The following is a 24,002-nucleotide window of genomic DNA, read 5'->3' as shown; positions in this document are numbered from 1 at the left end:
TGGGGGGGGGGGGGGGTTGACGCAGATTGTTGGTTGTTCATGGAAATAAATGGACGGTAAGGTGGGATTTGACTTACAGTGGCTTCAGAAAGCATTGAGACCCCTTCACTTTTTGAACACGTGGAGTAGATTTAACTTTGAATGGATAAAATTGCCATTATGCCCATCAATCTACAGTGTCTACACTATCCTATAATGACAAAGTGAAAACACGTTTTAAGATATGTTTGCAAATTTATTAAGAATCATAAACTGAAATCTCATTTACGCAAGTATTCAAACCCTTTGGTAAATGAACGGTAAATGGACTGCATTTATATATATATATATATATATATATATTGTAACGTGCATGGATAAGTAGACACGTTGGTCCTTGACTAACGGGTCGGACCCTTTAGTCGACTGGTTAACGTAGTCGCTTGCGGAGTGGGAGATACGGGTTCCCGGACTGCCCCCCCGAATTCGCTACAATATATATACTATATAGTGCTATTCTAGTCTACTGGCCACTCAAAGCGCTTTACAATGTCTGACTCACATTCACACTTCGGGATCCAGTGTCTTGCTCAAGGACACTTTGATGCCCTTTCAGGTGGAGCCAGGGATCACACCAGGAACCGGCAGATTACTAGATTACCTGCTCTAACTTCTGAGCCATGCTTGCTGCCCGTTTGCTGTGGCACTCCAAATTCTGGTTGGGTGCATCCTGTTTGCTTTATCCTCGAGATGTGACTAGAACTTGATTGGACTCCACCTGGGGAAAATTGAATTCATTGGATATAGTTTAGAAAGGCACACGCCTGTGTAGATAAGGTCCCACAATTCACACTGCATGTCAGGCCAAAAACCAAGCCATGAAGTCCAAGGAACTCCCTGTAGACCGCTGAGATAAAATTGTGGTGAGGCATAGATCAAGGCAAGGGTATAAAAACCTTTCTAAAGCTTTGATTGTTCCCAGCAGCACAGTGGTCTCAATAATTGTGAAATGTAAGACGTTTGTAACCACCAGGACTCTCCTACAGTTGGCCATTCAGCCAAACTTAGTAACCAGGCAAGAAGGGCCTTGTCAGGGAGGTGACCAAGAACCTAACGGTCACTCTAACAGAACTTGCATGTTCTACCCAGGCCTGTCTGTGTGTACTCTGCATGATCTCCCTGTGCTCACAGTGGTTTCTTCCACCATCAACAAAAACCCCAATAAAAACTCCAATAAAGTTCTCCCATCTCTGAAGAATTCCTCTGCAGAGATGGGAGAACTTGCCAGAAGTACAGCCATCTCAGCAGTACTCCATCAATCAGGCCTTTAGAGTGGAAAGATGGAGGCCATTCTTGACGCTTGGCGTTTGCCAACCGTCATTTAAAAGACAGAGCATGAAGAAAAAGATTCTCTGGTTTGATGAGACAAAAATTGAACTCTTTGGGCAGAACACCACCACTGTCTGGCAAACACCAGGCATGCTCATCACCTGGCTAATACCATCCCTACAGTGAAGCATGGTGGTGGCAGTGTCATGCTATGGGGGTGTTTCTCAGCAGCAGGGACAGGGAGACTGGTCAGAATTCAGGGAAGGATGAATGCAGCCAAGTACAGAGAGGTCCATGAAGAAAACCTGCTCCAGAGTGCATGCAACCTCAGACTGGGGCGATGCTTCACTTTTCAGCATGACAATGACCGAAAGCATACAGCCAAGACAAGAAATGTTCCTTCTACATTTTACCCCATCCTGCTGTCCTTCCTCCAAGGGGGCAGCAGGCAGCCTTTTGCTTTGGCGCTCGGGGACCAATTCCAGGTGGATATCCGTGTCATGGTCAGGGACAGGATGGGAAAGCCGCGTATTTTTAATGGGGTTTTTGTTGATGTTGGAGGAAACCATTGTGAGTACAGGGAGATCATGCAGAGTACACACAGACAGGCCCGGGTAGAACATGCAACTCCCCCAGTGCCAATCCCACTCCAGGCGGGAATCAAACCCAGGACCTTCTTGATGTGAGGCAGCAGTGCAAGCACTGCACCACCAGGCCACTGAAAACGAGGAATACCTCATTCCAATTTTATCATGCATACTAACACTATACATACATAAGAAGACTTGAAGCTGTCATTGCTTCCAAAGGGGCTTCTACGAAGTACTGAATTAAGGGTCTGAATACTTCTATAAATGAGAGATTTCAGTTTTTTGAGTTTTAGCAAATTTGCAAAAAATTCTAAAACGTGTTTTCACTGTCATTATGGGTTATAGAGTGTAGTTTGATGAACAACAATGGTCATTCTATCCATTTAAAGTTAAATCTACAACACAAAGTGTCCAAAAAATGAAGGGGTCTAAATACTTTCTGAAGCCAATGTATGTCATTATTCAGTCTATAAATCCAGTAAGGTTAGATTGCCATATCTTGCTCCAATCCATGGCCTTAAGCCTTGTAGTTGAGCCATTGCTCATTCACATTTTATCATTTTGCAGATGCATTGATCCAAAGCCCCTTGAAAGGGAGTCTGTAATAAGCACATATATTCGTGTGTCAACCTACACAGATTTGAGAACACTGAATAGTGGCCTAAATCATATCATAGACAACAGTGCATGTCATGTCAAGTGCAATCAGTGTAAATGCACAGCGGGTAGATCGCCAATAGTTTCAAATCATATGTTTACGATATTATTAAGTTTAAAGTGGAAAAGAATACATCCATTACCAGATGTTAAGACTATTTTCCTTTCTTCTGATCAAATCATGAAGTAATATATCATGCTCTTATTAATAGTGCTGGACAAAGTGTAGGGATATTATCGTAATGTCCCCATCACAACTAACTTTTACCAGTTTGGATAATTGACGTTATCTTTGGCTTATGACAGTTGTCACTTTCTTCTTCATGGACACATGAAATGTCTTTGTGATGTCAACTAACCAGTATTTACATTCTCAGTTAACTGACTACTGTGTTTTATTATAGCGTGAATGCTGAACAGCCACAGACGCTAAACCCCAGTAAAACACCCATGCAAATTCTGCATGAATATGGCACCAAAACTGGTAACATTCCAGTGTATGCGATGGAGAAGAATGAAGGGCAAGCTCACCAGCCCATTTTCATCTTCAGTGTTGTAGTAGGAGACATTAGGTGTACAGGTATGTTGCAGTCCCAGTCATGCTGAGAGTAGCCCATCATGGAACCTTCTGATTTGTTTTGAAAGTTTTTTTGAAATACTAGTTAGTTTTTAATCCACCTATAGTAGCTGTTTCGATATATTCGTTATATATGCTATTCGGGGCTTCTCACTTAAAGGTAGAACGAGTAGGATTTGTCGGTTGGGGTTTGGAAACACAACATTCAAAGTTGGCCCCTCCTCCCGGCTCAATGACACCAGAAGCACACGCCCCCTGACCGTAGTTGCCAGAACACGTCCCAGTGTACAGGCAGGGTTCGAATTACGCAGTGGCTTTCAGGGGAGCCCAATTTTCTGTTGCACTTCTACACATGTCACATGCATGGGCATACATGGCAGCCCGGGGTCAATTGCAGGGTTACTGCAAAAAACAATCTACTGTTACTACACACGGTTAATTCAATCAAGACATTAGAGTTTGCTCCTGAATGGCAAAATGACAGAATTTTAGAATATATTTTAATAAGTATAGTTAAGTCCGTTACAGGTTAGTGTTATGCTGACCTATTGAATCAAGAAATCTTTTAAGGCCTCCTCTCTCTCTCAAAAAGGAAGTACTTCTACTTGGCGACTGATCTAAACTTTATGCTTGGTGCAATGGGAGTCAGTGATGTAATGTCTGTCTGTGATGTGATGTCACTTTTCATCTGGCTCTTAATTTAGTGTTGTACATCATATGCATTCTTCTGCATGTTATAATTTCTTAATCTTTGTTTGTTTCTGCTGTATTTTAGGTCAAGGACACAGTAAAAAACATGCCAAACAGCTGGCTGCAGAGATTGCTCTGAACCTTTTGCAGATCAGTGCTGGAACAGAGTAAGCCGGCTTGGGTTATGTCTGTTGTCAGTCTACATATGTCTTCATTAGGGTTGGGCATCGAGAACCGGTTCCAAAATTCCCGATTCCAGAGGAATTGTTAAGAAAGTCAAATTTCGATTCTGCCTATCGGTTCCTAAATAAATTTCACTCGCGCTAAAAGTTAGTTTCAGTTTCCATGGTGGCGGCATGCAGCTTCCGTAGTTTCCGCCTCCGCAAGTTAAATGTGCGCCATCGAGGACCCAAGCAAGCGGCGGTCGAAAGTGTGGCTTCGTTTTGCCTTGAAAAATGAAGGGTCGGCACCGTGCAACAACGCCCGTGGCAAAATTATTTCATGCAAAGGAGGATGCACAACACATATGGTCAAACACCTTCGCCTACATGGTGTCCAGATTAACCAGTGTACCGTGTTTGACACATTGTGCCGGTCTCCACCTCCTGCCTCGGTCTTTGTCTCATTCACAACAGCGAGACAGCAAACAACTTATACATGAGCGAACTGCTATAAGCTGTATGCAAATACTGAAGTGTGTTTCTTCTGTGCTGAACGCTCATGTATACAGCCTGAGAAGGCAGATATGCTCATTTTTCTAAACAAGAACTGTTTCTAATTTCAGGAGTTTAATACCTGGTAGTCCGGACCAGGGCCTGACTGTGTCTTTATTTCTTCATCTTCACGTATGAAGACAGTTTCTGTAAATGTAAATATAAGAGCGAGACATTCACATGAATGATCCGTTCTTGAAACAGAATGGCTTGAAAAAAGTTTTTCTGTGAAAGAAGCGTGTGACCTGTTTTGACCCCGCCTCGCAAAGAACCGGAATCGAGAATCATTCAAAACCGGAATCGAAAATCAGAATCGGAACCATTAAAATCCAAGCGATGCCCAACCCTAGTCTTCATCGTGCATCACACACTATGTGAAGATAAGAGGGAATGTTTTTGCGTAGAGGATCCAGAGAAAGGGTTTCTAGGTATCTGGCTCTCAGAAACACGGATATGACCGTCTGCAGAGATCTCAACGACGTGGCAAGTGTGTTCGCAGGTCTACACATTGTGCTTTGTACTTAGCAGTCAAACAGAGAAGGATTTCCTAAAGCAGAGCAAAGCATATGCACTTGCAGTGTCTCACAACACATTGTGTAATGGTATACATTCATCCTGTACTGCCGCCATTGACCTGTGCCGAACAGTACAACTTTGTCTATGACCTGGGTTGTAAACCCAGTTATTTTGACGTGCTGTTTGGTTCTTTTGTCTACATTTCTTGTCTCCATTTTTGTATTTTTTTCTCCCCAATTGTATCCGGCCAATTACCCCACTCTTCCGAGCCGTCCCGGTCTCTGCTCCACCCCCTCTGCCGAGCCGGGGAGGGCTGCAGACTACCACATGCTTCCTCCGATACGTGTGGAGTCGCCAGCCGCTTCTTCTCCCCTGACAGTGAGGAGTTTCACCAGGGGGACGTAGCGCATGGGAGGATCACGCAGTGCCCTGGCCGACCAGAGGAGGCGCTAGTGCAGCAACCAGGACACATACCCACATCCGGCTTCCTACCCACAGACACAGCCAGCTGTGTCTGTAGGGATGCCCGACAATGCCGGAGGTAACACGGGGATTGGATCTGGCGATCCCTGTGTTGGTAGGCAACAGAATAGACCGCTACGCTACCCGAACGCCTCCATTTCTGTATTTCTTTGGCTTTAACTTTTACGTCGTATTGACCCGTAAAGGTGACGCTGCCTTATAACGTTCAGAAAGGCGCTACATGCAGCTCTGAGAAAAGAGCGACGGCAACACAATGCGAGCACAGAGACCGTCAAGCATGAAAACTGCTTTTGCAGCACTGCGGACAGCGTTAAATGCATCCATTCATAGAATTAATGCACCACAGCACAGTAGGCGCTGGTGTAAGCCTTTGTTTCTCTTTAAGATTTGATCTCATCTCAAACAGGAAACTTCATGTCAAGCCTGAGAGCAACGGGGTTGCACCGGAGCCCAGCAAACCGCCCAACTCGGTGGGGATCCTGCAGGTATCCGAATCTTTGCCTTGACTGTGCTGTACTGTGTGTGTTTAATAGTACGTCCCTCCCCTACCTCCACCTACAAGTTTCATAAAAAATTAAAACCATCACCAGGAAATGTTTTACTTTCATTTCTAACAGAGAAAAAAAAAAGTACCAGGGAGAATGAAGGCAGGCCTGCATCAACAGACAATATGATGTTTCAAAATCCTTGTCTTCATGACTGTGTCACTGTATTCCATCCCATGTAAATAATGTCAAGACTGATAACAGCGTGTTTTACTTAACAACGGGGAGCAAGCTGTCCTCCCTCTACTGTGTCCCTTCATGAAGGTGAAACCTATAGAATTGTTCCACCAAGCAACTGCGCTCCTCCTCGGTAGCAGATCTGTGACATAAACCAGCTGGCAAGATATGCACCGTTTGTCCAGAGAGGGTGGACTACTTTACAAAAACAGACACAGAGGCACAAGACCATTCGGGGGATGTCTTCCTACAGAAAACTTCATAGAAGTTCTGAGCTTCTGACATCGCAATACTGCATTGCGTAGTTAGGGAATAACAACAAGCGCTTTCCCTCCTGTGCTGATTTTTACGGTATTTGTGTTTTCTTCAACTATCGCTAATAGGAGCTAGCATTGCAGAGAGGATGGCGCCTCCCAGAATACACAGTTCTGATGGAAGCTGGCCCACCACACAAGAGAGAATTCACTGTTACGTGCCGCTTGGAGTCTTTGTCGGAGACTGGTACAAATGTTTTTTTGACACAAATGCGTAGAGGAACTTAAAAGACATGCACGGATGTCTGCAGTTTCTGATTGTTAACGTTTTTTGACAGCGGTTGGAAATTCGAAAAAGGTGGCAAAGAAGGCAGCGGCAGAGAAGATGGTGGCAAAGCTTCAAAGCCTGTCGGGGGGTTCTGAAATCACATGGGTAAGTTCAACTGTCTTTATTCCTGTAGAGTTAGCACTGGAGATGGCTACAGTAGATGTAACATACAGTTTTAGGGGTGTCCGGGTGGCGTGGGGGTCTATTCTGTTACCTAGCAACACGGGGATCGCCAGTTTGAATTACCTCGGGCTTGGTCAGACGTCCCTACAGACACGATTGGCCGTGTCTGCGGGTGGGAAGCCGGATGTGGGTATGTGTCCTGGGGCCTCATGTATCAGTCGTTACTATGGGCAAATGTGTTCTTACACACCCATGGCATTTTTTAGTCCTGAAGTTTGTCTCAGAGACCAGTGTAGAACCTGGGTAACCCCTGAATTTGGACACCGATTGACTAACAGTTATGTCTTTGCAGGCCTGGGCGGCTGCTCGTTGCAAGAGGTAGACAATAGATGTTAGGAGGAAGGAATTACAAATAACCATCATGCTTTGCGACTGATTGTCGAGACAATTTTAAGGGCTAAAAAATTCCATGGGTGTGTAAGAACAAATTTGCCCATAGTAACGATTGATACATGAGGCCTCTGGTCCTTGCACTAGCACCTCCTCTGGTCGGCCTGTTCAAGGGGGAGTGGGAACTGGGGGGTGGGGAGGGGGGAATAGCGTGATCCTCCCATGCGCTACGTCCCCCCGGTGAAACTCCTCACTGTCAGGTGAAAAGAAGCGGCTGGCGACTCCACATGTATTGGCATGTATGTGGTAGTCTGCAGCCCTCCCCAGCTCGGCAGAGGGAGTGGAGCAGCGACCGGGACGGCTCGGAAGAGCGGGTTAGCTGGCCAAGTACAACTGGGAAGAAAAAGGGGGGAAAAATACAAAAGAAAATACAATTTTGGTCAGGAGATATCCAGAAATTTTTTTTTTTTTTTTTAATTTCACGCCTTCTGATTATTTATTGACTGTTTTTCAGAATCCCAAACCCACTGTCCAGTTTGAGAACTTGCGGAATTCCTCGGCTGAGAACATTTCTCAGCTGAGGAGAAACCCTCTGAGCATTCCCAACACAGACTACATTCAGATGATGCTCGAGCTGTCACAGGAGCAGGGCTTCGAGGTCACGTACTTTGACATTGGTAAGATGATACACGCCACATGCACTTGAGTGTCGTCATCATACATTGTCAAGGCTCGGCGTTTTCGGTTTTTACCGATTATCACCGAAAAATACCCAGATTTTTTTAAAAGGAGCAGATCGGTTTAAACTGATTTTCCCCGGGATTTTATGTTTCCACGGATCCAACGGTTGTTCCTGTTCGTGTGAGGTTATGTAACAGTGTCCTCTTGTGGCGAAATTCGGCATGCTGGATGGCTTTGAAAAATAAAAACCGAAAACGCCGAGCCTTGTAAATGTGATAGTTTTGTTGTTGTTGTTTTTTTCTTTTCCTTTTTTTCGGTTGCAAGAACAGAGCAGCCTCCGCTGTCGCTGTTTTGAGGTAACATTTTGTCGTCGTACTTTGCAGATGAGCTGACGGTGAACGGCCAGTACCAGTGCCTGGCTGAGCTGTCCACTTCCCCCGTCACCGTATGCCACGGCACAGGCATTTCTTGCAGCAATGCCCACAATGACGCAGCGCACAGTGCCCTTCAGTACATAAAGATCATGGCCTCCGTCAAATAACTCACCAAGGGCCCACATCTCTGTTGTCCCATCCAGAGGATGAAAGTTGAGAGGCGTATAAGGTCATGAGTTCGTTAATCTCTGTTTTTTTTAAAAAAAAAAAAATATATATATATATATATATTACATTTTTATCTTATTTTCAGCTGGTCGTCCTATCTGCAAACAATTTGAGGTCAAGGAATTTTTTTTTTTTTTACATTGTTTATCACAAGCACATTATGAACATCCTCTTGACGAAGATCAAGACTTTAACAGTAATGACGTTAAGGGGAATAGGAGATGTTTTTAACATTCCTCAAAAGTTAAGAACCACTTTTCCTGAAATTTTTATTCATTAGGAAGTTTTATTCATTAGGATGCCATCTGGTTTTACTTTCTAGGACTGTGCTGAAGTATATGTAATTGTGTAAATTAAGCAATAGCACAGAATACAGTCCAATACCCTGAGTTTGTGCAAGTTTTGAGAAGGTTAACCAAAAGGTGCACCGTCATTTTTTTTTCTGTTTCTGCAGTACCATAAATTTCCCCTCCTATTTACACCACGCAGCTGAGATTTCTTTATGCTCCCTCGCTGAAATGACTTAGGCTCCCGTTTACCTTCAGTATCCTGAAGAGGCTTCGATGCAGTTTTTAATTTACTTTTTAGTTCACGTTTCTCTCCAGCCGTGTTTAAAACCACGCCTAATAAGACTGAATTGGTAGCACGCAGCAGGCTCTACAGGCTCGGCATCCTGCTCATAATTTGGGTCGCTCGGTGTCTAACAGGCCACCTGAACTGTGTTTTCCTTATTGCTACTTTCATATTGTTTGCTGTGTGCCTCATAGTGTGTAAGTAATGTGTGTGTGTGTGTGTGTGATGCACTGAATACATTTCCTTATGGATGTCATTGAAACCCAATAGGTAATAATGGTAGCCAGAAGGTGTCGTACACACAGAGTAAACCCCCCCCCCCCCCCCCCAGGAGTGAGTCTAAATGTTTCAGGAGTGTGGGTGCTGTCGGTGTGGAGAGCGGATCCAGAGAGGGGTCGTGAGCTGGCGTAGCGGCTCTGGGACAGAAGTTATTGTCGAGCCTCTTGCGGAGGTTTTTAGGCTTCGTTGAGTGAAAGTGATGGCAGGCACCCGCTTGCAGATGGGTTTCTACACGGACGCTCCTCAGTTTAAGAGCACCAGGAGAAATAAAAAGTTCTTGTGAACTGGCCGGACTGTGTTTGGTTTGTCAGTTCAGAACCGATTCACACACTCGGGAATATCGTTCCTCCCAAAGCTGGAAATGAGATGCAAAATCATGACGGTAATGAGGACGCGTATCCCAAAAATGTTTTATTAATTGAACGGGGCCGTCCACAGGCTTTTTTTGGACGCTGACGACCGAGGCTAAAGCTCTCACACATTATAGTTTCGTGAGTCCACAAAGACGGCCCTCAGTTCATTCCCAGTCCAGTAGCACCAGATCTGACTTACTGAGCAGAGCTTGTTATTACATGGTTCTCTGCTTCCTGGCTTCGGGGGACTTTTTATTTGTGCATTATCTGACACACCATATACACATTCAGAAACACCTCGGGGCGTCCGGGTGGCGTGGCGGTCTATTCCGTTGCCTACCAACACGGGGGATCGGCAGTTCGAATCCCCGTGTTACCTCCGGCTTGGTCGGGCGTCCCCCCGTGTCTGCAGGTGGGAAGCCGGATGTGGGTATGTGTCCTGGTCGCTGCACTAGCGCCTCCTCTGGTCGGTCGGGGCGCCTGTTCAGGGCGGGGGGGGAACTGGTGGGAATAGCGTGATCCTCCCATACGCTACGTTCCCCTGGTGAAACTCTTCACTGCCAGGTGAAAAGAAGCGGCTGGCGACTCCACATGTATGGGAGGAGGCATGTGGTAGTCTGCAGCCCTTCCCGGATCGGCAGACGGGGTGGAGCAGCGACCGGGACGGCTCGGAAGAGTGGGGTAATTGGACGGGTACAACTGGGGAGGAAAAGGGGGGGGGGGAATCTATGCTTTAGGTAGATTTTAGCTTTGTGCACATTTGAAGTAATGACAATTGGGGGGGGGGGGGTGTAAGATGGCAGTGATTGAATACCTAGCCTTTCATATCAGCCAGTAATACAGACCACATACCGATCAATATTTGCAGAGTTTAAGAGTTTTATTTGAACAAGCACTATGTAGCAGCAGTGTACAGTGTCCATGGAAAAGATGTGTACTTATCAGAATTGCACTTTTAGAAGGTACCCTTCAGGACGCGGGGCGCGGTGACGCGCGTCGACCCCGAGACCTAGCGGAGAAACGTCCCATCCGAGGAGACAAAACCTCTTCGTAAGGCGTTAGCGACATTCACTGGCAGGCTACGTTCAAAACATGCGGGGTAAAGGAAGTGAAGAACGGCTTCTGGGAAGGTTCGTGGTAAATCCCACTTTAATGAGACAGGCATAAGGGAGTTTTTGCCCCCCCCCCCCCCCCGTGGAGAAAAAGTTTCGGAGGCTGAACCTACAAAACCACACGTGTAATGCCCTACCCTCCAGAAACAACCTTCCATCCGCGGCCCCCCCCCCATCTTAACAGTGACCACCCCCCCAATAAGGACAACGGGTACAGGACGGGGTAACAGAACCATGAGGAACCTCTTTAATATTCAGAGCATGTTACAGTCAGATGAACAATCATTTCCCATGTCTTCGCACAATGTCCCGTGTCAACACAACTCCCTTAATGATCGCAAATGGTAATACATTCTGTCCTCGGCCAGTCCCTCATTTCCTGTCTATAAATATGGACCTCTGATGCGGGCGGATTCTACATATAATGTTCTGGGTTGGAACGTAAATGGCATACCTTCTTGGCGTGGGGTTTCTCGTCAGTGGTGTGTGTGTGTGTGTGTGTGTGTGTGTGTGTGTGTCTGTATGTGTGTATATGTGTGGGTGTGAGGCATTAGTAAAATGCGTTAAGGCACAGCAAGTGGGACCGATGCTGACAAGTCGTAGCTCTGAGTACGTGAACAGAAAAAGTACACGCTGTCTGCAAAAGTAAGTACAACTGAAGTATATGGGTGCGAAAGCGTAGCTACCTTTTTTTTCGGGTGGTGCTCTACAGTACTACGACAACGGTGCGCACAGGATGAAGTTTGCTCCACATTGTTTTGGACATACATCGCCGCTGACTCACAGTTCCCCTCTCCCTTCTCCACGCGCCTCTGCACAAAGGGAGTTATGACCTCCGTCGCCTCATCCGGACGTACCGTACACTCTACATGGATCTCTTGCTGACTCCTGTGGGGTCTGTTTTCCACTGCCGGACCCCCAGCTGTGTGGCTTTCTTACACTGGGACACAAAAAATGGGACACTGTTTGGAACATTAAAGCCAGCCTACTTTTGTTTTTTTCTCTCTATGACGATATAATGCGTGAGAAGTAGTCGGTGCTTTGCAGAGGCCCATGTCATAGCAGTAAATACTCTGGGGAATTGAACCCTTTCACATCAGCAACCACGTCTGTACAGAGATTAGAAAGCCCAAAATGTCTTTGGCTCAACTTCTACAATTATATTAAAAAAAAAAACTTTATGGGAAACACTCAGGCTGCTTTATTATGTTTTTTTTTTTGGGGGGGGGGGGTTCTCCCCTTTTCTCCCCAATTGTACTTGGCCAATCACCCGAGCCATCCCGGTCGCTGCTCCACCCCCTCTGCCGATCCGGGGAGGGCTGCAGACTACCACATCCATCCATCCATCCATCCATCCATTCATTATCCAAACCGCTTATCCTGCTCTCAGGGTCACGGGATGCTGGAGCCTATCCCAGCAGTCACCGGGCGGCAGGCGGGGAGACACCCCGGACAGGCCGCCAGGCCGTCATAGGGCCAGACTACCACATGTCTCCTCCGATACATGTGGAGTCACCAGCCGCTTCTTTTCACCTGACAGTGAGGAGTTTCGCCAGGGGGACGTAGCGCGTGGGAGGATCACGCTATTCCCCCCAGTTCCCCCTCCCCACGCCCCCGAACCTACCAGAGGAGGCGCTAGTGCAGCGACCAGGACACATACCCACATCTAGCTTCCCACCCGCAGGCACCGCCAATTGTGTCTGTAGGGACACCCGACCAAGCCGGAGACAACAGGGGGATTCGAACCGGCGATCCCCGTGTTGGTAGGTAACGGAATAGACCGCCACGCTACCCGGACGCCCGCTGCTTCATTATGTCTCATAGTTTTTAGTGTCACTTCACCGGTTTCCAGGAAGTGGCACCGAGAAGAAGACTTTTTGCACCGTGGCGTGTTCTACGCTCAGGCCCGCTAGGTGTGGCGTGAATTAACGTCGTGCAGACAGGCGGTCTTTACCTGGTGTGACCAAGTTCTGTATGACCGAGTTCTGAAATTAGACTGTGGGTCTCGGGCAACGGGCCAAGTGACCCCAGCACATCTCTTGTGTTCACACTCAGGCGTGGAATCCCAACACGGCATGAGGGAGATACCGGACTCCAAACAGAGAATTAAAGAGATTTCATCTCCACAAAAATAAGAGCTTTAAGTTAAAAAAAAAAAAAGAAAAAATTAAATCTTTTTAAAGTCTTTTTAAGTGTTTCCAGAGCTGAGAGATAATGGTATTTTATACATAACGACAGCATCTTAAAAGTTATTCTCCTCCCAGCTACAGTTATGAGTTTATGTTAGGCTTTGGAAGCTAGTCTTGGGAAAATATTTCCATTTATCATAACTGCCGATAAAAATTCTTTTTAAAAGATATGCTCCCCAAGAGACAGTACTGCTATGATATAGATTCAACAACAGCAGAAGGCAAAAATAAACAGAAACCGCCAATTCACACTTCACTATTTTAGTAAATTCTACAAGTCCCAGATATTTTACAAAAATACCTTTTTTTTTCTACAACAAATGAAGTTGATATAGTAAATATGGCGTATGCCAATAAAAGCTGCACTCTAAACATGCACAATACATACAGTACAATAGGTACCCAAATGGTCTAATTCAGAGACTAATCTAAACCAAACCGCTCCCAGAAATCAAATGGCTTTTTTTTACTAAAAAGCGCTAAAGTGAGTGATGTGAATAGGTGACTTTTTTTAAGGCAAGGACATACTCAGGAGTCAAAACGTCTTAGGACAGGTCTACGTTAGATTGGTAAGCTTGTTGCACTGACAACCCAGCTTTCTGCAAGCACAATGAAGGTGATCCTGGAGGAAGGATGACTGCACCACCACAGAACCGCAACGGGTCGCTTGGCAATTGGTCACCTCTCCGTTCTGCAGTCACTTGTATCCGTGCACACAAAGTGTTGTCATTAACATGTTTCTCTCAACACCTTGTTGTGCACAGGTATCATAGCTGCGATGATGATATGGTGTCGGTAGCAAACCTTGTGCTACCACAGCATTATAGTGGATTCCATGTTGATGAAGCCTGGGTTCTTGCGAAGTTCCCAGTAAGTGTTGTTAGAGACCCACCTCTCCCTCTGATTGGCATCGACCACTTTCCTGCACAAAAAGAAACACAACAGTGGCAGTCGACGGGTAACAAATATCAACAATGAGCTTCAAGTATGGCCCTTTGTAATCCTAGATGTGCAGTGTGCGCTACTTCTGATTTCCTAAAGTGTAATGACTAATATAACAGCAGGAGTGACAAAGTAAAACAACTCAAGGCTCCCAACTCCCCAGATTATTGCATTCAACACAAGAGTTGAGCCAGCCCTGTGGTTTTGCGGTCTCAGCTCAGACTCACCGTCTTCACAGCGATCGCAGCAAATTGATATCTACTAGCATAGTTTTAATACGGTAGATATCTGCGGACACACTCCGTTACCCTTCTATGTTAATTTGATTATCTTGCTTGCTTTGAGGAGGGGCTGAGCGACTTTAAGTTTGTGTTATTATTCAAATTGCTGAACAATACAGGTCAGCATCCATCCATCCATCCATTATCTGCACCGTTTATCCTGCTCTCGGGGATGCTGGAGCCTATCCCAGCAGTCATTGGACGCCAGGCGGGGAGACACCCTGGACAGGCCACCAGGCCATCACACGGGGCTGATATACATGCATACATATACACACACACACACACACACACACATTCATACCTAGGGACAATTTAGTACGGCCGATTCACCTGACCTACATGTCTTTGGACTGTGGGAGGAAACCGGCGCCCCCGGAAGCAACCCACACAGACGCGAGGAGAACTTGCAAACTCCACACAGAGGACGACCCGGGATGACCCACCAAGGTTGGACTACCCAGGGGCTCGAACCCAGGACCTTCTTGCTGTGAGGCGACTGCGCTAACCACTGTGCCACCGTGCCGCCTACAGGTCAGCAGTCAAGGAGATATTACACATTGCACCTGGTTTCATCCAGTTTGCTCAATAACCCCTAATGCCTGCACTTACTTGAAGAAGCGGGGCTGGTGTTTGATGTTGTTCTCATCGTTGCATTTCCTTCTGGCCCTCTGCAGGTCCTCAATGCGTTGCTTCTCTGAGGCTGCCATCTCTAAGTTTCCCTCTTCTAGATACCTGAATGACCGAGACAACACTTGAGTGTAAACACGTCTATTAGCCAGGAAATATCCCAGCAGTACAAGCCGCAAAACAAATCTTTGACTACGAGCAGAACAGACACAATGTCAATAGCAGATTATGACGATTCACTACAGGAATGAGCTCGTTGTAGAAAATGACTACCACGTTCGGCCAGTAGGTGGCAGCAACACACAAACTTATCAACTGTGGCGACTTGGGACAGAGTAGGGGAAGTGATGCAATTATTTATTTATTTGTTTATTTATTTGGGGATTTCCCCCCCTTTTTCTCCCCGATTGTACCCGGTCAATTACCCCACTCTTCCAAGCTGTCCCGGTTGTTGCTCCACCCCCTCTGCCGATCCGGGGAGGGCTGCAGACTACCACATGCCTGCTCCCATACATGTGGAGTCACCAGCCACTTCTTTTCACCTGGCAGTGAGGAGTTTCGCCAGGGGGACGTAGCGCGTGGGAGGATCACGCTATTCCCCCCCAGTTCCCCCTCCCCCCCGAACAGGCACCCCGACTGACCAGAGGAGGCGCTAGTGCAGCAACCAGGACACACACCCACATCCGGCTTCCCACCCGCAGACACGGCCAATTGTGTCTATAGGGATACCCGACCAAGCCGGAGGTAACACGGGGATTCGAACCGGCGATCCCCATGTTGGTAGACAATGGAACAAACCGCTACGCTACCCGGACGCCCCCTGGAAGTGATGCAATTCTGTACCTTTGATCTGGTCTGAATCGGGCATCTGTAGGCGGCAGTGCATCTTTCAACTCAGGGCAAAGCTCATTCAGCTCAACGGCAAACCTGGTGAAGCCATAGTACAGCTCATAGTCTGTGGGCATGGAGCCTGAGCAGGAAAAAACAAAAACAAAAAACAGCCACATAAATCCCATCAACCTTTCATTCTGTTCTTGTTTGCTGTCACACCAAACGAATTGAATCAGGATATAAATTGTACGTTTGTACAAAATATCTACTGGACTTTGCGACCGATATGGCCCATTAAGTGTTGCATGCACTTTGCCACTATGCACAACCTTCCCGTGCTGTAAATGAACAAACTGGACATCGTCACATATCCCTGTGCCACTGCTCCCAAAGCGGCTTTGAAGTGGCCAATAGCACAAGTTATGACAACCTGGGAAGGCTTATGTAAAGTTTACTTAAGCCCAAGAGTGGTGGAGGACAGAAGGTCCAGGCTGCTACACCCCCCTCATCCTTATGCCATGCATGTGACTGTGGGTAAGACGCTGTTGTTTACCTGGCCTCCAGATGCATTTGGCAGATGGCGGGACACCGCAGTAAACGCCCTCATGCCATTTCCCGAAAAGCCTGTGGACCACCTTCCCCTCCTGATCCATCACAAACCCTTGAACCTCGTTCACATTAGAGCTCCAGTAGTTTCCCTAGAAAGATATATAAACACCATCAGCTGTGTGTGTATCTTCAACATTCCCGTGGATATTTGTCGATAATGCCATCACATCACACATCTCTGAGATCTCATCTTAAACGCAGATGAAGATAATGGCTAGTCATTATTACTGCTACCTTGACGAAGGTGAGTTTGCAGAGGCATGCGCTGCCCTTGATGTTCCGTATGGTGATCTCCCCGTAGTGTTCAATCCAACGCCTCCCGCTCAGGATGTTGTGCACGCAGGTGGTGACTTTGTTCCACTCGTAGTGATCGCCATACCTAGAGTGTGCAACAGCCGTCAATCAACTTGAGGCATCACCGTCAGAAGTGCAAGTGCAGCTGACGAGAGGTGTCAGTCTTTCCAGAGCTCGATGCCTCCAAATAATCCTCCCTCAGTCACTACGCGGTCACGTAAACAAAGCATTAGCATACGTTTTCTCAGCACAGCCACACCATCCCACTACAACCTGCTCAAAATGATTAAGAAGGGTGATGAAGTGCAGCGAAACACAGTTCACATTCAGGAGGGGGGGGTTTCTAATAGGATAAAATTCCTTACAGGGTGCCGTGGGCAAGCAGAGAACACATCAGCAACACTCATCAGACATTTATATTTACAATCTACATGCAACTATGAGAAAAGAGCGACGGCAACACAATGCACAGGCTTGCAAGCAGAGACCGTTAAGCGTGAAAACTGCTTTTGCAGCACTGCGGACAGCATTAAATGCATCCATTCGTAGAATTAATGCACCACAGTAGGCGCTGGTGTAAGCCCCTTTGTTTCTCTTAAGATTTGATCTCATCTCAAGCAGGAACCTTCATGTCAAGCCTCAGAGCAATGCGGTCGCACCAGAGCCCAGCACACAGCCCAACTCAGTGCAGGTACCCTGCAGGTATCCGAATCTTTGCCTTGACTGTGTGTGTTTAATAGTACATCTCTCCCCTACCTCCACCTACAGGTTTCATAAAAAATTAAACCATCACCAGGAATTTTTGTACTTTCATTTTCAACTGAGAGAATAAAATAGTACCAGGGAGAATGCAGGCAGGCCTGCCTCAACACACAACATGTTTCAAATCTGTGTCTTCACCACCGTGTCACTGTATTCGATCCCATGTAAATAATGTCAAGACTGATAACAGCATGTTTTACTTAACAATGGGGAGCAAGCTGTCCTCCCTCTACTGTGTTCCGGCATAAAGGTGAAACCAACAGCAGTGAAACACGGTTCACATTCAGGGGGGATCTCTCATAGGATGAAATTCCTTACAGGTTGCCATGGGCAAGCAGAGAACACATCGGCGACACTTACCAGACATTCATATTTACAATCAGGCACTTGTGTGGACCGGGGACCGGCTGTTCGTGAAGCCTACCCGGCTGCGGTGACGCTCGTCCGGCCTCACTTCACGGGAAATTCCACGACCAACCCGGAAGTTAATAACAAATTATGGAAACAAACTCCAGGCCCTATGACCGACACTACAGTCACTCGGCCCTGTGATGGCCTGGCGGCCTGTCCAGGGTGTCTCCCCGCCTGCCGCCCAGTGACTGCTGGGATAGGCTCCAGCATCCCCGCCACCCTGACAGCAGGATAAGCGGTTTGGATAATGGATGGATGGATAGAGATGGTATGGACTTGCTCCAGTGCATACACATGGCTGTTGTGGGGACCTGTGTATGGACTCAGGACGGCTTCCCTGACAACTAATCCACCTGTCAGACGGGTTGATGATCAGTTAGATCAGTGGAAAAATGTAAAAAAATAAACAAAACTATCCATCCATCCCTTACTCAAATCGCTTATCCTGCTCTCAGGGTCGCGGGGATGCTGGAGCCTATCCCAGCAGTCACTGGGCGGCAGGCGGGAAGACACCCTGGACAGGCCGCCAATCCATATCACAGGGCCAACACACACACGCTCACACCTACGGACAATTTAGTACGGCCGATTCACCTGACCTACATGTCTTTGGACTGTGGGAGGAAACCGGAGGCCCCGGAAGAAACCCACGCAGACACGGGGAGAACATGCAAACTCCACACAGAGGACGACCGCCCAAGGTTGAACTACCCCGGGGCTCGAACCCAGCACCTTCTTGCTGTGAGGCGACTGCGCTAACCACTGCGCCACCGTGCTGCCGTTAAACAAAACTACGAATAGTTGAAAACAGTGATAGTTTCATTGGCAGAAATTATTGTTTCCACAATTAAAACAAGACGAAAACTACACAAAAACCCATTTTCTTTCTGAACCGGTATTATATGAGGTCAGACCTGCGTGACCAAACTTGTTTCTTGTTGCAGTGGTAATCCAGCTGGTTAATTTCTTATCTAAAACTAAATGAAAAATATTAGTAAATGACCTGACACAAATGATAATGAAATCAAAATTCCCTTCGTAAACAAAAGCTATGTATGTATGAATGTAAATGTCCGGCGCCCTGGTGGCTGAGCCAGTAAAGCGTGTTCTGATCGCAGCATAACTGATTTGAATCCAGCCACAGGACCTTTGCTGCAAATCACCCTATTGTCTTCAGCCTGCTTCCTGTCTCTCTACTGTCCTGTTAAATAAGGGCAAAAAGCTGAAAAAAACCCTTTAGAGGAAGCCATGGGGACATGTGGTGGAGATATCAAACGTGCAATACTTAACAAATCAGCAAAAGAGCAAACTTCAGAGTACGTTACCTTGGGAGCATAACATTGACTGTGCCAATTGGTAGAATCTCCATTGATTTCCCCCAGAATTTGTTTTTCCACCTCACATCTGAAAACAAACAAATAAGCAATTAACAGAAGCAAATGCATCAATGATGAAAATGAAACATGTTCAACGTTGAGATAAGTATTTCTTTTTGGACTCAAATTTAAAGAAAGAGGATAAAGACCTGAATAAATAATGATAATAAATAACAAATAATAAATAATGACTAATAATAATTATAAATAATGAATAATGGAATTGATAATAATAATAATTCTTTCCGAATAATGGAATAAAGACAGAATAAAGACCTGAATAAACAATAATAATAATAAATACTGAATAATGGAATTAATAATAATAACAATTAATGACAAATAACAATGAATAAATAATAATACCTTAATAATGGAATTAATAATAATGAATAAATAATAATAATATTAAATAATGAATAATGGAATTGATGATAATAATAATAATTCTTTCCGAATAATGGAATAAAGACTGAGAATAAAGACCTGAATAAATAATAATAATTAATAATGGAATTAATAATTATAAATAATAATAAATAATGGACTTAATAATAATAATAATAACAACAACAATAATACCTATTCTTTCTGAATAATGGAATAAAGACCTGAGATGAAATTGAAGCCGGATACAAAACTAATACTATGAGGTCTGTCTTGTCAACTGACTAGGCAGGCTTTATTTCATGTCAGGGAAAACAAAAGAGAAAAAAACAAAAACAAAAAGCAAATATTAATCAGGCGGTGGACGCACCTTGCCAGAAGGTGAAGTTCTTGGACTCACAGTGGCAAGCTGAGATGGGTGGGTGGTGGCTCACCTAGGAGAGCAGATCACATAACCTGTCTGACGTCTGTTGTAAGTGAGACAGTTGTTCCCGAAGCGGGGTTTTGTTGCCACGCTGTTCTTACATAATACATACTGCAGCAAGCTCTCTTACGACCAGCACGTATAAATGTACAACGACAAAAATCAAGTGCCATTCTCACATGACTGTCATGGGAACAAGACCAAATGATGGAGGCAACAGATTCAGAAGTAACTGGGGCGACAGTTTTATCTTTCTTTCTTTTCTTTTTTTTTTTTACAAAGAATACTTGGTATGAGTTTATATTGCAGTTGCACATGTTCTTAATTTACTACTATTTCACTGTTTTACTTACATGTGACTTACAGGTGACCGCATCTTTGCAGTTTTAGCCCCATGCCTCTGGAATAATCTTCCCCAATCCATTAGATTTGCCGAGTCTTTGGAATGTTTTAAGCGGCTTCTAAAAACCCATCTTTTTAGTCAAGCCTTTTTATAGATCTCCACCCCGCGTTCTGTTTTTGATTTGTTTTTAGCTTCCTGTGTCATGTTTTGTATTCATTCAATTTACTCTATGTATTTACTGGTAGTTTTTTGGATTGAGTTTAAAGCACTGTGTTTTTAAAAGAGCTGTATAAATAAATAATTGTTGGCTACTAACATGGGGATCGCTGGTTTGAATTCCCATGTTACCTCCGGCTTGGTTGGGCGTCCCTACAGACACAATTGGCTGTGTCTGCAAGAGGGAAGCCGGATGTGGGTATGAGTCCTGGTCGCTGCACTAGCGCCTCCTCTGGCTGGTCGGAGCGCCTGTTTGGGGGGAATAGTGTGATCCTCCCACGTGCTACGTCCCCCTAGTGAAACTCCTCACTGTCAGGTGAAAAAAAGCGGCCGGTGACTCCACATGGATCGGAGGAGGCATGCGGTAGTCTGCAGCCCTCCCTGGATCGGCAGAGGGGGTGACCAGAACAGCTCAGAAGAGTGGGGTAATGGGCCAAGTACAACTGGGGAGAAAAAGAGGGGAAACAATGTCCCCCCCCCCCCAAAAAAAAGTGCTATATAAATAAAACTTTACTTACTTACATTTTAGGCACCAAATAAAAATGCTTGAACTGAATCTGAATGCTGTTTAAACTTAGACCCAAATCACTCAAGAGTGAGATGTCCGTCACTGAATCCCTTTAAAACCGCCATCCCTCAAAAATAAAAGCGTTATTGTATTTTATTTTGGACATTATTCCCCACAGCAAAGCCAAAGGAGGGGGAGTCATACGCTATGAGAGAACCAGAGGCATGACCGTGAAGACCGGGTCACCGTCATACCAAGAGGCTGAAGCATGCAAGCTCCTTTGCTTTTCTCAGATGCCAGTTAAGATAACCCATCCAGCCGCTCCATGACCGGGTAGTCAGACAGGCAAACAACACGGCACAGCTGTTTATTTATTTCCTTTTTCTCCCCAGTTGTATCTGGCCAATTACCCCACTCTTCCGAGCCGTCCCGGTCACTGCTCCACCCCCTCTGCCGATCTGGGGAGGGCTGCAGACTACCACATGCCTCCTCCCATACATGTGAAGTTGCCAGCCGCTTCTTTACACCCGACGGTGAGGAGTTTCGCCAGGGGGACGTAGCACGTGGGAGGATCACGCTATTCCCCCCAGTTCCCCCTCCCCCCTGAACAGGTGCCCCGACCGACCAGAGGAGGCGATAATGCAACGACCAGGACACATACCCACATCTGGCTTCCCACCCGCAGACACGGCCAATTGTGTCAGGAGGGACGTCCGACCAAGCCGGAGGTAACACGGGGATTCGAACCGGCGAGCCCCGTGTTGGTTGGCAACGGAATAGACCGCCACACCACCTGGACGTGCACAGCTGTTTAGTAAACACTTCATTTGTATGCAACAGTCTGTGGATGCACTGACCTGCTCAGCAAAAAAACAAAGGCCCTTGTCTTCCCGGATACATTCATAGGTCTCTCCGAGTAATGGGTTGAATGGCTTGCTTCCTGCTCTGTAGTAGGTAGATGAGTAGCCTGAGACTGCAAAAGCAGCGACGATGACCTGCGAGAGAGACCAAACGAGAGCACGGATTTACAGGCTTATAATAATAGGCTTTGTCATGAGTAAGCCAAACATTAGTATGCACATGGCCCTATCCTGAGGACAGCGGGCTGATAAAGATTGGATAATCCAAGGTCGACGGCTGCATCGGCGGGTGATACCCAGCCGAACCTCTGTGTTAGAGATTGTTTTCGTTGGCAACGTCACCTCACAGGCGTGGAAGAAACAATAACAAGGCCTGGCTGACAAAAAAATACAGCAGGCCTTTGTAATCTGACACAATACTCCATGCTGGGTGGACGGCCATTGTTCACTGGGCTGAATGCTCTGTGGTATAACTTATTCTAAACAAACACCGAAACATTTACAGTACAAAAGGAAAAACCTTCATGGCCCGACTAGTAAAAAAGAGCGGCTCCAGGGAGATGTTTTGGAGTACACGTTTGCATTAGCGTGCATGTCAGTCTGTTACAACACACTGTGCCGTCACAGAGCAGAAAGTAAGCCAACGGGTGAGGAGGTGCTCTCTTCCCACCGACCTCTAAGCCAAGAGAGCCAGATGATGAGCACAACTTCTGTGTTAACTCAGTGAGCCAAAATGCTTCTGAGCGAGTGGAAGAATTCCCCCCACCCCCTTATTCTACCAAATTGTACTTGGCCAATTACCCCACTCTTCCAAGCCATCCCGGTCGCTGCTCCACCCCCTCTGCCGATCCGGGGAGGGCTGCAGACTACCACATGCCTCCTCCGATACATGTGGAGTCGCCAGCCGCTTCTTTTCACCTGACAGTGAGGAGTTTCACCTGGGGGACGTCCCTCCCCCCCCAACTGGCACCCCGACTGAACAGAGGAAGCGCTAGTGCAGCGACCAGGACACATACCCACATCTGGCTTCTCACCCGCAGACATGGCCAATTGTGTCTGTAGGGACGTCCAACTAAGCCGGAGGTAACACGGGGATTCGAACCGGCAATCCTCGTGTTGGTAGACAACAGAATAGACCGCCACGCCACCTGGACACCCACTGGAAGAATGTTTTTGACCGGAGGAGGACGGGGCCTTTTTACCATGCGTTCGTAGGGGTCCTCAGTCTCGGCGGCCTTGTCTAGCAGCTCGCTGTATTCCAGCTCCTCACACATGTGCTGCAGGGTGTTGAGGGGTTCGTTGAGCTCCACGGGCATGGACACCTTGGACAGGTCCTTCCCGATGTTGTTCCTCAGGATGTTCCACAAGTTGATGTTGCTGGTGTCTGGAGCGGGCGCCGGCAGGCAGGTGCGCCGCCCGTTACGGAAAGCACTGCCGGCAAAGTCTCCGTTGGCCACTGCAACAGAAGGAAAGTATTTGCTATCGTTTACTAACTATCTGTGAGCGGTCAAATATCAGCAAGCTACCACCAACTACTGGGCTTCACACACATTTTCCTTAAAAAAATAAAAATAAAATAAAATCCATATTTATTGCAGGACTTGACTACGCAAATGGATTTCAAGATTTTGGTCGGTATTCAGTGAGATTAAGACGATAGTGGCTTGGCAATGAGAGCTTCCCCCCCCCCCCCCAATTGTACTTGGCCAATCACCCCACTCTTCTGGGCCTTCCTGGTCGCTGATCCACCCCCTCTGCCGATCTAGAGAGGGCTGCAGACTACCACATGCCTCCTCCGATACATGTGGAGTTGCCAGCCGCTTCTTTTCACCTGACAGAGAAGAGTTTCGCCAGGGGGACGTAGCGCGTGGGAGGATCACGCTATTGCCCCCAGCCCCCCCCCGAACAGGCGCCCCGACCAACCAGAGGAGGCGCTAGTGCAGCGACCAGGACACCCACCCACATCCGGCTTCCCACCCACAGACACA

At 46.6% G+C, this 24,002-nt stretch overlaps 2 protein-coding genes across 5 annotated transcripts in view; one reads left to right on the top strand and one right to left on the bottom strand.

Moving 5' to 3' along the window:
* prkra (protein kinase, interferon-inducible double stranded RNA dependent activator) overlaps positions 1-10,225 on the top strand; it is an 11,999-nt gene extending 1,774 nt beyond the window's left edge. Inside the window, exons 2-8 of the mRNA XM_056289473.1 lie at positions 2,960-3,135; positions 3,908-3,989; positions 5,941-6,019; positions 6,640-6,757; positions 6,849-6,943; positions 7,866-8,028; positions 8,416-10,225. Coding sequence (XP_056145448.1) covers positions 2,960-3,135; positions 3,908-3,989; positions 5,941-6,019; positions 6,640-6,757; positions 6,849-6,943; positions 7,866-8,028; positions 8,416-8,573 — 871 coding nt within the window. The 3' untranslated portion in view covers positions 8,574-10,225. The remainder of the gene's footprint in view (positions 1-2,959; positions 3,136-3,907; positions 3,990-5,940; positions 6,020-6,639; positions 6,758-6,848; positions 6,944-7,865; positions 8,029-8,415) is intronic.
* A 941-nt stretch (positions 10,226-11,166) lies between these two features.
* osbpl6 (oxysterol binding protein-like 6) overlaps positions 11,167-24,002 on the bottom strand; it is a 54,178-nt gene continuing 41,342 nt past the window's right edge. For all 4 annotated transcript variants that reach the window (XM_056289194.1, XM_056289196.1, XM_056289195.1 and 1 more), the window contains 9 exons: positions 23,217-23,470; positions 22,012-22,149; positions 20,034-20,097; positions 19,226-19,304; positions 16,668-16,812; positions 16,378-16,522; positions 15,837-15,963; positions 14,976-15,098; positions 11,167-14,062 (listed from right to left, as the gene is read on the bottom strand). In XM_056289194.1, coding sequence (XP_056145169.1) covers positions 13,951-14,062; positions 14,976-15,098; positions 15,837-15,963; positions 16,378-16,522; positions 16,668-16,812; positions 19,226-19,304; positions 20,034-20,097; positions 22,012-22,149; positions 23,217-23,470 — 1,187 coding nt within the window. In that variant the 3' untranslated portion in view covers positions 11,167-13,950. The remainder of the gene's footprint in view (positions 14,063-14,975; positions 15,099-15,836; positions 15,964-16,377; positions 16,523-16,667; positions 16,813-19,225; positions 19,305-20,033; positions 20,098-22,011; positions 22,150-23,216; positions 23,471-24,002) is intronic.

The sequence above is a fragment of the Lampris incognitus genome, chromosome 11 (genome assembly GCF_029633865.1).
Source record: "Lampris incognitus isolate fLamInc1 chromosome 11, fLamInc1.hap2, whole genome shotgun sequence".
In the NCBI taxonomy this organism is placed as follows: domain Eukaryota; kingdom Metazoa; phylum Chordata; class Actinopteri; order Lampriformes; family Lampridae; genus Lampris; species Lampris incognitus.
This window is presented reverse-complemented; position numbering and strand designations above follow the sequence as displayed.